This window comes from Trachinotus anak, unplaced genomic scaffold, assembly GCF_046630095.1.
Source record: "Trachinotus anak isolate AG129_WGS33_773 ecotype Australia unplaced genomic scaffold, CSIRO_AGI_Tana_v1 ptg000018l, whole genome shotgun sequence".
NCBI classification, from domain to species: Eukaryota; Metazoa; Chordata; class Actinopteri; order Carangiformes; family Carangidae; genus Trachinotus; species Trachinotus anak.
The window spans coordinates 5,517,099-5,531,926 of record NW_027273869.1 but is presented as its reverse complement, the minus strand read 5'-3'; the positions used below and the strand labels follow the sequence as shown (position 1 = coordinate 5,531,926).

The window sequence follows — 14,828 nt, the reverse complement described above, 5'->3', positions numbered from 1 at the left end:
TGATGCAGGAATGAATGCTAGTTGTATCCTTTTCCATTGCAGACAAAAGCCCAATTTTAGCAGGTCTTAGTGGGTTTTTTGACCAGTGTAAAAGGGGTTTTAGTAGCTAGCTGGTGAATATGGTGAAGCATTTAGCAGCTAAAGAGCCACATATCTCCCCCAGGAGTTGGTGGAGACCAAAACAGGACCAAAACAAGACTGAATATTAGACTTACATCCATCTGGTGGATAGAAACACAACTCCCAATGAATGATAATGTTGCTACCGGTCTGCTGAATGTGTAATCTGACAGCTAGCTGTTTGCTAACATGCTAATGTAGTGTAAATAGCCAAAGTTGTGTTTGCATGGTGTTCCACCTCCCCCTAAGTGGCCAAATAACCCTCAATTAATACTGCTTTAAATCCATATTTATTGATTTATATCAGCCCACAAAGCTGGACCATGTGTGGATTTTGCTTGGTATCATTATGTTTCAAGGAATATACAGATAACACAGTTGAGTGCCATACTGGCACTAGGGTTAGTGTTCAAACAATTATTTAGTTAAGTTATAGTCAGTTTTCAACCAGTTTATAGTAGGTATACATTTATTTGTGATTGATTCTCATTCTTTGTGAGTCTGAAGGTCTTGTCACCAGTGGATACAGCCCTGCTCTCATGGTCCCCTCTCTTATTTTAAATGTGCACAGTGGGATCTGGAAACTTCCAGTTAGTTTCTGTGGCTGGAATGTCACATGGAGGTGTTTTGACGTTTGGGGAGCATGATTCATCTCAGACACTGATCTGAGTGACAACATTACTCACTTACAACACGCTTTCCATGTACAGCCCGAGGGAGGGGACATATGTGGGGGTGGAAGGGCTTCCCTGAAGTATTTCCATCATGTGCCAGGTCTGGTCGTCTGGCACATTTGCTGTAAATGAAGCGAGCCTGTGTTACGAAATAAAACCTAGACAGGCGAAATCACCCACCATATAATTAGCTTTTTTAACATGTGACTTCTTAACGTCTTTACCACACTGTATGCTTTTTGTCTGCTGGGAACAAAAGGCTGTGTGGCGCGAACGCAGCTGCACTGAAATGGAAAGCTGAAGTTTCAAACCAAAAGTTCCACATCTGAGAGCTCACTTATGAAGTCTTTTTTTTAAAGAACAGAATCTTGTTTTGTTAAACAATCTCGTAAAGAATATAAATTACTGTAAAATAAAGACTCTTCCCATAAAACAGCCTCCCTCATGTCTGAGGGAAAGGTTCCAGCCACAGTTCACACCAGTCACACAAAATGTTTTCTATTTTGTGGCTATAGGCTCCGAGACAAGAGAAATACAGAGAAATATATATGTCATTTACATCAAATATTCAAAATGAAAGTTACAAAATGCTTCACAAAGAGTAAAAAACCCAAAAAGAATATAAAATATACAGAAAATACTAAAATTTAAAAACTTTTCATATATAAAACCAAAGAAAATTACAGTTAGTTACAGTTAGTTAACTAATCACAATTAGTTACTGAAGGCCCAGTCACAACAGCTTTTATTACAGCTAAATTTTACAGCTAATTTGATGACTTATTTAATCCTCCACTGTCAGAGTTACTGGTCCACAACAGAGGAATGGTTTTCAGTGAGTTTCTAGACAGGACTTTATGGAACAAATACAACTTTTGAAAAAAAACTGTAAACTTAGGGTGTTTTCTCTTTTGTGACCAAGCTGAGCGGCTTGCTAACTGACAGCTAGCAAGTTTGCTGGTTCATAGAGCATTTGTTCCCCCTTTTAGAGCGCAGACTAAATATAAAGATGCTAGGAGAGCCATATGAAGGAGCCTTTGAAATAGGACAGCCTAGCCACTATGATACAATCTGCCTTCAAAGCGACCTCCAAAGGATGCAGCCCCTGATTTAGGACACAGCTAATTATTACTTCTGATCGATTAAATGACCTGTGTCACTCCCTGGTGTGACCGAGCTTTGAAAAAATATGGCCAATATTTAGACTCTTTAGCAGCCAAAGAGAACCTGCAGATAATCTGACTCATACGGTGTCAACCGAACTGAGGCAGTCTGAGGTTTCTTTTCTCCCTCCATGATAAGGTAACACCAGTTCAGGTGACAGTGCATTTTTGTGGTCTGTGAATCAATCAGAAGCAACAGTGAGCGCACGTCTCCGTCTGACGCTGCTGTTTCATCAGGGGCAGAGGATGTGGTCAGTTCTCCCCAACATGTTTAGCGTCTGCCGTTATTGCCATGCTGATGGGAATGGCTGGAAGGAACATGTCCAGACAGAGTGGGTGGCTACGGCCCCTTCCATCCAAAACACTCTCAACAGCAGACAGATACACATCCACACTGTGTTACGTCTGGGCTTTCCTCAGTTACTCGCTAGACCTCAGGCATCCCATCACTCATGATGTGACGCACTCATGTAACTGCTGCAGAAGTGTTGAACTTGTGACCACCTTCATATCCAACTAAAACATTATAAGACATGGATTATAATCTCATTCAATTGTAAACCAGTAAAACTTAATTCCTGCTAATTTGAAGGTTGAGTTGCACAATAAATAGGCAGGAAAATGAATGGCTGGATGTGATAATGTGAGAATTTAAAGAATGAGCAGAATTCAGACTGTGAGGGGAAAAAGGAAATGACACAAGGTTGATGCTCTGTCATGTCTTCTCACTGATGCAGAGAACACCTGCAGCTTTCAGGGTCCCTGGAGATCTGGAGTCATGTTTGATAGCCCAGCCTTGTCAAGATAAGATAAAATATTCCTTTATTACTAACATTGTGGGGAAATTTGCAGTGTTACAGCAGCAGAGTGGACAGTGCAAAGGAAAAACAGCTGCAAAATGTCGGTATGAAATACATAAAAAAAAGGATAAATAATAGATACCCTATAATAATAGACACCCGTAAAACTGAGAGTCAGCACTTTGAAGTTTCAATCCTTAAGATTTCACTTCTCTGTTTATTAAAGAAATTTGAATTCTGTGAGATAATGAAACTCCTGAAAATCAGTGTGTACAGATGTAACTGAAAACTTCAGTCTTTCAGCTCGTGAACAGTCCTGATGACCATGTTAACCATTGCAGAAGAGCATATTTAGATTATGTGTCTTTAGTTTTAAACTCTTACATCTAGATCTACATCCTTTCCCATTTTGCATTTTCCTCTCTCTCTACTAAATGATTCATGCTTGAAAATGAATTGTAGTATCTTGATACATTCTCACCTCCCTTCTGTATTCTGGCACTTGAGAGGTGATAATGGAGACAATTAGAGTACGCTTTATCTTGGCAGCGTGTCGGCCAGGCCTGTACTGTTACAACCTGTCAACAGAAGCAGCGTTCACACCCTCCAGCAGCTCTGTGTCTGTTAAAGACTCTGCACAAAACAAGCTGACAGCAACATTAGGATGTGCAGCCTTGTCAGTGTCAGGGAGGGTTTGGATGAAGCGAGAGCAGCTGTTGAGGCGTTCCCTTCCCTCGTAGAGGTCTGGACTGTTATGTGCATGTTCTGACCAGAAGTTCACACTTCACAAGAGCAAGCTCAAAGTTCAGTTCACAAAGGTTAAAATGAACTAGTTCACATTCATAGTTAACGATGTCGAATTGAATTTCAAAAATGAACTACTTAACGTTGATTTCTTCCCTTTTTTAATTCTTTTTCCCATCTTCAAATCATTGCCACTTCTCAAACTACATGGATTAATGTAAACTACTACACAGTCACAGACAGAGATTGATTTTTAAAAGATCAGAAAAAACCAATATGAGTGTGTATTTTATGTGTTGATGCTGTGAGTTTGACTTGGGTGGAGGAACTTTGCGGCTCTTGGTTCATGGATTTCTTGTGATCATCATTCACTCTGGTCGGTTGCTTCAACTCGATGTGTCATTTCAAATTCGTTTCTGATGTGGCTGTTTATTCAGAACCAGCAGTAAGATTTTCTTCATTAGAACCTGGACTGATTTGTTCATTAAAGTCCTTCAAATGTTCATGCAGACTGACTCCAGCAGCACCAGTAGCTGTGCTGTTTGTGTTGCCAGCACTCGACAACGCACCGGACACACGCCGGGTGCGATAAACCCTTGTATGCCAACGTAAAACCAAAATGCAGTTCTTCTTCTACTGGTGTTTTTTTGCGGTTGGCAATCAGTTTTTGGTTTACTACTGCCACCTTCTGGTGTGTGAGTGCGCTCACGTTCACGTTCATTAGTTGCAAACAGATATGTTCAGTTCATCATTCACCAAAAATTGAGCGCGTTTGATGAACGGCGCTCATTTAGCGCATTCATGCACAACCCTGGATCTGACCTTGTACCTGAACGTCTTCCATTTCTGTATTTATTAAAGTGTGCTTCACCTGGAGATGGTCACTGTAAGCTTTGTGTCAACTTTTGGATTCGCTGTGAATTGTGAAGCGCTGTGAATTGTGAAGTACAGACCTCCATGTAAAGTTTGGTTGATTATCTTCATTTAAACTTTAATAAATCATGACTGAAGTGCTGTTTATCCTTCATCATATTTGGAGTAAACTTCATTTAAGGGCCCTCTATGTAACCTGGCCTTGCTATTTCACAGAAGGGTGGTGAAAGTGCTTCAGAATCTGGAAAAGTCCCTCTTTAGATTACATCCCATTTACAATGATATCAGTAGATTTATCAGGGGGCGTTTAAACCGCAGGGAGGTTTGATGCAATCTGTTGATGTTTCATCCACTTCAGTTGTACAAACGATAAGAAATAACATGTTTGTGGTCAGTCAAACCCATCTCAATGAGCTGTGGTCTTCCACCCAGCTTCCCAGAACCTCGCTCTTTTGTGTAATAAACCCGACATTCTTCCAGCTCACGCCTCCTGCGCTGGGCAGCTGGAAGTTCAGCGGTGTGGCATGAGAGCCTGTGCATTTCTTTACAAGGATACGGTTCTGGACACTTCATGTACACATCCAAATCAGTTGCAAAGGAAATAGTTTTCCACTTTTGCTTGCGTCTCAATGTGGTGTTTACCACATGTCTGTCTTACTGTATATTTAGAACAGAAGGACAGATCTGAATGTCCTTACTTAGTCTGACATCCTTTTCCAAAGTGTTGACATCAACAATCCCAGAACTTCCTTGGCCTTAAGGCAGCACATCCATCTTTTTCTTCACTTTTCTGCTGCAGATTGACATCAACATGTTATTTAAAGCTGCTGTAAACAATATTTTGATGTTAAAAATGTATAAAAATGACCTCGTAAAATGTGAAAGGTGTTGCTTCTAATGACAAACCCACAGAAGATCACCACCTGACTTTGCAGTGTCTAACATCTTTACTGTTTTGCGTCACTCTCCACTCTCTCAGTCGATTATATCAGTTGTATGGAGACTGTCCTGTAAAAAAACTAGCCCATAGGTCCTCTATGTAGCAGGTTATTATGGCTCATTGTTACGTTTTGTTGCTAGGCGACATCTAGTGGTCATAGTAGTTATGACAGGAGCAAAGGGAAAAGTGCGATGATGTAGTTTATAGAGCAACAAAACCCAGGACTTTGATACAGCAGTTTACGTTGTTATGTTGTTTCTGTTATCCATATGATCAATGATGTTTGACAAAGTGAACTAAGTTGTTATTATTGTAACCATGACAACAAAGATCATCTAATGTTGAGGAAGAATTTACTTTAACCCAAATCACCATCTTTTCCGAACTAAACCTAACAAGCCATGACCGTTTTTATAGTAACTATAGCAACAATGGTGGGTATGCCACTCTTGATACAGTTGGCATATTTATTATTGTAACCATGGCAACCAAGGTCCGGTATGTCTGAAGCCAAAGGGGCTGTATTTCAGGAGACACTCCTATGGGTTGTATCATAGGGTTGAAAAAAAAAAAAAACACCTTCATGGTTGTTCAGGTTGGAGGACATGTTTGTTGTGTTGGGTGATTGTGTTTACAGCTTAAGCCTGTGAATATTCTCATTTGTCCAGGTCATAGTATCTCAAAGGAGTTTTAAATCGAAAGCAACTGGACTTGGTTATTTGTCTAGGAAGACGTTCTTTCTCGCACCTGACCAGTCCCAGCCTGGTCAGGTGCGAGAAAGAACTGATGAAGCCTCTTGGATGAGAGGTCAAACGTCTTCCTAGACAAATAACCATGTTTACAGCTTGTTCAAAAAAAATCAGCGAATCTAAGTTTATACAGCAAATGTAAATAAACTGTACATTTAAAGTTTCACCTCATGTTGGTGTATGTAGGAATTAGAGCTTTTTCTGCTTTTACACTCAGTGTAACTTACTTTGTACTGAAAGTTTGTTTAGATGCCAAGAAAACAAATAGGTAGAGAAAGACTGAGGTTTTCATACCAGCTAATATCTGCTGTTGTCTTTGTCTGCAGGTTACAACTCCTTCCTACCCTGTGGTGGTCAAGATGGGACACGCCTACTCTGGTATGGGAAAGGTGAGTCAATGAAAACATATAGAAACTAGTCCCGAATCCCAGACTAGTAAATGATCCTTATTCCTGACCTTGAGGCCTAGCCCCTTGTTTTGACACAGCTTGGATTTGGGGTAAGGACGTATTTTAAGTTCAGAATATATGTCAGGTAGTTTCTCCTCTTTATCTGAAGCCAGACAGACTCTAGAAGATGTCTGCCTGATAGTGAAAAGCATCTGCATCACACGTACAGTGCAACAGCTGACTGCTCATGACGTCATATTTCCACCTTTACACACTCAGATCACAGGATCACACTCAGATTTCAGTCAAGCAAATCAAACATGAGATATTAAACCAGACACCTTTGACTGCTCTGATGTTCAGACAGGAGGCAGGAGATCAGAAACCTAAACCCCCGTCTGTGTTAGTTTGTACAGACCAGTGTTGTCTCTCCATGATCTTTAAAGTCAGTCATGGCGGCCAAATCACAGTTATAATCAGGCGAGTGAGGTGAGTGGTGTGTTTCTGGTTTTACTCTCACTGAGCAGACGTCTGATTTTTACAAAGGCAGAACGGCACACAGACAGACACACAACACTGATAAGGTCTGAGTTCAGTCCACTTTTGATGTCCTTTTAGGCAACAGTCTGACAACTTCAGACGATCTGACATGATCACTGCTCGGAAACAACTATTGACTCATGTCTGTCATCTCTGTTGATTACATAATGAACAATGTGGAACATTTCTATCTAAAATGGATTTTGTTATTTAATTATTTGAAGACATTATTACACAATCGCCACAGTTATGAGAAAGTCGACGGATTTATTCTCCTCGAACATGTATCTCTCTGAGCCTTTCGCCCGCCAGTCGTTTGGATTCCTCACAGCAGTAGACACTTCCTATATGTCTTTTGCCCCCGTCTGTCTGGATGGGCTTGGTTTCCTGTTCAGGAGCCAGACATGCTATAGAATTTCCCATAAGGCTCGATGGGAACTAGGCAGGACCTCATTTAACCCCTCAGCCCTCACAGAGCTCTGAGAACGGACAGGAGCATGTGGGATTTAGGTCACAGCTGTTCTGTTTGCTTTTGACACAAACCTGTAACACTGACAGAGATTTTGCATTTCTAGCTTGCTAATAACACATTTACTTAACTAAAGACCAAATAAATATGTTGCCTATAATAATACAGCCATAACCTAAAGGTGCTACATCCAGCACAATATAGAGTCAGTGCTGTCACTTGACAAACATTACTGACAGCAGAAAGCTTTCCACCCACTCCCCTCATGACGTCTTTTCAGACCCGTCAGGCTCTGTACATCATGTGGTCTGGACACTGACCAGTGTGACATGAGTCTTTCCACCAGGAGCAGTTCTACATCTCGATGCCAGTGCTTCACATTCTCTGCTTCACCTTTTTATTTCCTGTTTGCATCATTATTTATTATTATTATCGTCACTCAAAGGAATTGCTTCGAACACTGGGTGGGTTACATGCTTACATCACAGTGCCAGACCTGCTGCTGGTTATCAGGTTCTACCTCTGGAGCCGTGATGTGACCTGTGAGTCACTTCCCTCCATTCAGTTGATTTTGTTGTTTCAGCTTCTGCCTGCTTACTGTACTGTAAACAGACCAGGTGCAGGTCTTAGGTCATCTTAGCCTCAATGTCTGTTTGCAACACTCACAGTATGAAGCTCCCTGAGGGAACGCATTCACAGTAACATACAAACACATACTTTTGTGTCATTTATAAAGTAACATGACAGACCATGAACAATGATATATCTATATTTAAACAGTTTCTGTTTTGTTCAGTGACACTTAACTGACCCAGTGACAACAAAAGCATCTGGAAAGTTGTATTAAAGCACAAATTGCAACACAACATTAACACTATGTAATTTTTAAAAGGTAAAATAAGCACAATCTTCCTCACAAATTAAAGTATGAATTCATAAGTAATGAAAACACACCCTTGCTCTGTAGTGAAGTGAGCGAGGCGAACAAACAGAGCTGGGAGTCAGTTACACATGTGCAAGTTACAAGCAAGTCTTAGGCCTTAACCTTCAAGTCTCAAATAAGACCCAAGTTCCTGAGGTGAGAATCAAGTCATGTCGAGTCATTGTTCAGGTTCAGCAAGTCACAAGTCAGGTCCTGAAATTCTGACGATCAGCCTCCGCTTCCACATGTAAATCAGATAAAGACAGTGATTCATAAAAAGTTTAGTTTTGCTTTCAACAGCAATGAAAGCTGTTGCAGCTGCTTACACCCACAGTATGTTGCATAACTTATAATACTTGACATGTGGAGTGAGTCTGGATCCGTGACTGCAGCCATCCACTGCTACAATTATTATTATTAGGCTTATCATCATTATTATTATTACCTCCACCAAAAAGATTATGTTTTCACCTCTCAGTTTATTTTATTATTATTTTAATATTATTGTATTATTATTTTACAGACGTTTCTTAAGTTAGCTAGCATTAGGTAACATTACTCCTGGTCATACCAGACCCAGTACAAAACTCCTGAGTGTACTGAGATGAGCGATGATTTTATTGCTTACCAGCTGAACTTTTTGATATGTATGAGGAAGAACGTAGTAGAGTTTCTTCTAAAAACATAAGAAGAGTCCATATGTCCCCATATTTTGTGGGGATTACCCATGTACTGTGAACCTATTTAAATTGTGATGCAAATGTTTCCAAGCTGGTAATACTAGTTTTTTACTTTGTTACTGTGATGTTTACTTGCAGCTGTTAGCCAGTAAACTCTCTACTTGTACGCTAGCGAGGGCCAACCAGTGAAACAAGACGTATGTAGCAGTTTCTCATGAGTTAACGTTATCTGGAGTCAAATCCATCAGATACTGTGTAATGTAGTGACCATCAACCAACTGTTGAAAGACAACAGCGTGTCAGCCTCTATTCACTAATAACTGAGGTTCTCCAATGTGGACGCCAGAGTGTGTGTTAACACCACTGGTTTTAAAGTAAAACTGTGTTCACCTGACTTGTACTTTATCTGCTGGAAAAAGTAAAGATATTTTCTACTCTGCCCTTCGAGCTCATTTCAGAGTCTAAGTGATTTAGTTGCAGCAGAAAGCTTCATATGTGGGTTTCAACAAGCATATTCATGTTATTACCCATCAAAGTGGCAACATTGTTCATTGGACCACGTAAACCAGCCCGTCTTTTAAACAGTTGAACCCTTTTTAATGGTTTTGGTACCATACTCGCTCTGGCCCAGTTTTGCTTTATTTGTTCTCATGTTCGTTTTTGGGGAGGGTTGAATCATTTTAAAAGCTCCTTGGGATTTCTTTGTTCCACCCGGACAAATTGTATGTCTTTTTCAGCGGTTTTGTTTGTATGTAAAGTGCACTAAACCTAAAACCTTATAAACATGACATTAAACTGTTTCCTTCGACCTCACAAATTGTCACGTGTAGATGAAAGTTAAGACTTTGTGTTCTACAAATTCAGACCTTGAGTCATGCAGCTAACAGACTGAATATTAGCATCTGAGGCGTGTACACCCCTAGAGAGGACATGAAGCCTCATGTACATCAACAAACAACCGCAAACCCATTCCCATATCATTTTAGAGTAAGATGTTGACCTTTACATCCGCAAAGTTCACTTAAATCTATATCATTAAACCTTTAAAGTCACCGTGACAGGAGCAAAACATAGAGCTTTCTCTTCTTTCATGCACAGCACCGTTCTTGCAATGATACCAGTGAGATGGATCGGGATGAGTGGAAGGACAGAATGGACAGAATCATTTTGCATCTCAGACATTGAGCTCATACACATTTCACCATACACTACAGCTGCTGATTAATGAGTTTGTCTGCCAAGATGCCCCGTTTCCCACTAACTTATAGAATAGACTTCACAACTTTGTGCATCACATGAGTTAAAGGTCCCATATTATCCAATTTTCCTGTGTTTTATTTGAAGTGTTGATATCCATAAGAAGACATAATTGTGGTTTTAAGAACCAAAAACCATCTAAGTGTAGTTTTACATCTCCTCTCTCAGGCTTCTCTCTGGAGCTCCACTATCAACAGGTCAGTGAGCCAATTAGAAGAGAGGATCTGAGCCTCTCTTCTGATTGGCTGACTGGTTTCTGAGTGATCGAATAAGAATATAGCAGATTTCAGGTAAACACTCGGAAAAACCAAATCCTGCATGGTTGGATGGTGGGTCCAGGTGGGCGGGGCTTGGGGCATGGCTGAGAGCAGTGACTGCTTTGTTGTGACATCACAACGTCACAGAAGTCCTGACGGCTCGTTTTAAGGCTCAGTTTCTGAATACAGGCTGTGTGCATTTCTCTGAGGACTGAGGCTTTGATACTTTCACAGTATCAATATAACTATTAATAATAAATAACAAGACCTGCTTTATCATCAAAAAATATGTGGAAATATCACTTTATACAATATGGGATCTTTAACAACGAGAAACATCAGAGTGAGGCTATTTGAATGATGTGATTGCTGGGAACGATAGTGAAGAAGGTAATTTTGTATTCAAGACAGAGTGAAGATAGAAATAAATGGGAGTTTTGTAGGTTACTTATTCATATGTTACAATGTCAATGCTACCTAATTATCTAAAAGTTAAAGAGAAAACTACCTCTCAGTTTTATGTAACAGCCATGTTTTGTGCTGTTGGGTTCCACTGCGTCATTTCCCCTCAGTCAGTGTCTACAGTCTTCAGTCTAATCATGATGCAAGTGAAGTGATGTAGTTCAAAGTTGCCCTTGGCAATGTTTCCACCCAGGGACCGTTTATTATCCCGCCTGTGTACAAGTGTGACATTCCTGTGGGATTCTCAGCAGCCACTGCCAGTTTTGACGGCTCGCTCTGTAATTAGCCACTCACTCACCCAACAAGTGTTGTTTCTCCCATAGATCAAAGTTGAAAGCCAGCAGGACTTCCAGGACATCACCAGCGTGGTGGCTCTGGCTGGGACCTACGCCACCACCGAGCCCTACGTCCAGTCCAAGTACGACATCCGCATCCAGAAGATCGGCAACAACTACAAGGCTTACATGTAAGGCGTTTCACAGCCCCAGCAACATACTCTTCAGAGTATGTAGGGTTCAACAAGTACATATCATTATGTCCTGTCAAGGGGTGGCCAGGTCACAACATGAATCCCCCATTTTCCCTGAGCGCCAAGTAGCCACAAAAATAGAGTTATAAGTAGTAGTTAAATATTTACAAAACCTGAGATGTACAGCTTCGGGGTGGACCAATGCCAAAATAACAAACAACCAGTTCTACCTTCAAAACAAAAAAACCACCAACATTATCTACCGAAAATGTAACAAAATCAAAATACAATAACTAAATTTCCTAACTAACCAAAACAGGAGAAAAGATACTCAAACAAAAATGGCAGTCCACCCCTAGATCACATCTAGATGTAGTTTTAGACAGTCGAGCGCACATGATAACAATGGTGTGGCTGTTGGTGTGCAGAGTGGATGAGGCGCTTTCTCCTCTGGCAGCTCGGCCACAAATCTTGGTTCTTTATGTTTAGCTCTGATATGATGACGCTCCAATCAGCAGCCGCCGCCCCTGTCGCGCACCAATCCTCGTCGCGTTCTAGCACACACCTATTTGCATAGCTCATTCACGCTCACCCGACACTCAGACACAAGACAGGAGAGAGAGAGAAAGAAAAAGAAAGCAGAATGTACAGACACAATATGGCCAAAGTCGTAACAATATGGCGACAGATACCATTAAAAATGTGGTGTAGCTCACTGTTAACCTGATGTTTTGAATCAGTAGCATAAGCATCTTGTCCATTTTTGCATCAGAAGTTTAGTTTTCTTCTTGTCGGAGTGGAAAATCCTGTGAAACAGTGTCTCAACCTTCATTAGACAGAACACCACTCACTAATTGACCTTTTCAACCCAATAGGTCCAGGAACTATGAAGCCACAGGAACTAAACAAAACTCTTGTTTCTGTTTGTGTTTCCACTGCACCAGAGGAACTGTGAAGATAGGGCAAATTAGTCTGATAGTGGATTAAACAGGTTTTTCATTTGTGATTTTAACATGTGCCAACAGTGCCCAGTCCATCAGAGAGTACTGGTCCCAGAGCAGGGGCTTTTTCTGGCACTAGGAACTATAACAAAGGAAGTATGTTGAGTCCATCATTCGTGGGGTGCAAGCAGGAAAGGTTCCTGATCTCTCAATATGGTTCCTGGGCCACAATGAGCTATAGAAGTGGTTAGACAACTATCTAACTCTAAAACTTTATTTAACCAACATTTACCCACAGAGGTCTCACTGAGATTCAGGCCAAGACAGAACAATAAGAAGGAGATACATAAAACAACATGAAACAACATTAAAAAAATCTGAACTAAACAATTATTTTAGGGTTAGCTGCTCATGCAATCATAGAGAGACTGAAAAAAATACATGCACATAAAATGACTGCAATTTCATATATATTTACTGTTATCTGAGAAACTCTCAGTTCACAACACCTGGCTGTGACAAGTCAGAAAAGTTATGTTCAATTATAAGATTTTGTAGATATTTCCCACAGTGCTTTGTAAATAAAAAAAAGAGTTGTTTTTTTCCAGGGATTATTGAGCAGCAACACGTGCTCTCATGTCACCGTCCCCTTCCTTCTTCAAACCCTCACGCCCATTTGTAAGCAAAAGCCTTTTCTCTGTGAATCCACCCGAGCATATAGCAACAAAGAATATTAATCAACACCCTCTTAGCTTTCAAGTCTCTGTGTCTAAGCCGTTATCTGACCAAAAGCAGAGGAACAGAGTAGCCCCAGCCTTATCTCATCTCGTTACCCCAGCCTCACGGTGAAAGCATATCTTTAACAAACACAACGTAGGTGTGGACACCAATCATCATCACCGATGGTCTGACGATAGTTTCTCCCGAGAGGTTTTCTATTCAGCTGCGCCAGAAAAAAAGTTGTGAGTGACTAACTCTTGGTGGAGTTTGTGGTTTTCTGTACGGACGGAGGATGATTCATGTCCTGATGGTTGTCTTTGATTTTCAGGAGAACATCCATTTCTGGCAACTGGAAGGCGAACACAGGTTCTGCCATGTTGGAACAGATCGCAATGACGGACCGGTGAGCTGACTCAGTGTTATGATGCAGAAATACAGAACTGGCTTTTGTGTATTTCATACCTTCAAAGGCTTAATCTTGCCTCTTTTACACAAAGTGGCAGCTTTTATTTCTAAATACTGACACTGCAGATGTCCTCTTGTATTATAGTTCAAGTTTATTTGGAACTGTGAGTCCTTTGACATCCAACCCATCCTCCATGATATCTCCAGAGCACATTAGGTCTTTAATAATCGGCTTATCAGTTATTTGTGTCACTGTGTTCCAGATACCGGCTGTGGGTGGACTCCTGTGCTGAGATGTTTGGTGGCCTTGACATCTGTGCAGTGAAAGCTGTCCATGGAAAAGACGGCAACGACTATATCATAGAGGTCAGTTTGTTTTCACCAGAACCCCCAACCCAAGTCTCGAGGTTAGATGGTGGGTGACTTTACAGGAACAGTTTCAATAAAAAGTGGCTGGGAACCCCAGCCAGTCACTTCCTGATCAGCTTTCATGTTAAAACACTGTCTCAGTGTAAACGTTACCTTGGATTCAGTCTCCTTCCCTGCTGAGCCTGTTTTTCAGATCATGGTGAAAGTCAACAGGGAAGGGTGTAGCCAGACTTGATTGCACATGATCATCATAGCCTTGAAAGAATGATTAGTCTGTAGACCAAACAGGCGGCAGAATGAAAACATCAGTTGACTCACTGCCTCTGGTAACAGCCTGTTTACTTCAGCCTGCTGGTAAAGTTTGGTGTTGGGCTTGTAGCTCACAGTTTACAGACAAATAAAGTCACTGTGGCCTGACCTGACACAACCAGTTTGGTAGAGCTTTTTTGTCACTGGGTGTGATGAACATGGCAGTGACACAATCCACAATAAACATAAAAACTACAGCCACAAATTCTAAAATAATACATTTTTAAGATTATTATTTTTGGGGTATTTTTGCCTTTATTATACAGGAGAGTAGAGAGTGACAGGAAAGGGGCAGAGAGAGGGGGAATGACACGCAGGAAAGAGTCGGGCTGGTCGGGAGACAAACCGACACTGTGGCCCTAACCACTCCACCATTGGGCCGCCCTAAAATAATACATTTTTAAAGCTGCTCTAATTACAGTTACATCTATATACATTAAGCAGTTTGATAACAAAGTAGTAAAACTCAAGCTTTTGGTGTCAGTCTGTCCTTGGAGATCAAGGTATCATCCTTCAGAAAGAAGAGCAGCAGCCCAATATTCAACAAACATACAGGAAGAAAATCATAATATAAAA

At 40.9% G+C, this 14,828-nt stretch overlaps 1 protein-coding gene across 4 annotated transcripts in view; it reads left to right on the top strand.

Annotated features, from left to right (window-relative positions):
- The window catches only part of syn3 (synapsin III), a 113,356-nt gene that overhangs the window by 85,887 nt on the left and 12,641 nt on the right, over positions 1-14,828 (top strand). For all 4 annotated transcript variants that reach the window (XM_071501851.1, XM_071501849.1, XM_071501847.1 and 1 more), the window contains exons 7-10: positions 6,390-6,452; positions 11,363-11,505; positions 13,498-13,572; positions 13,838-13,940. In XM_071501851.1, the coding sequence (XP_071357952.1) occupies positions 6,390-6,452; positions 11,363-11,505; positions 13,498-13,572; positions 13,838-13,940 (384 nt within the window). The remainder of the gene's footprint in view (positions 1-6,389; positions 6,453-11,362; positions 11,506-13,497; positions 13,573-13,837; positions 13,941-14,828) is intronic.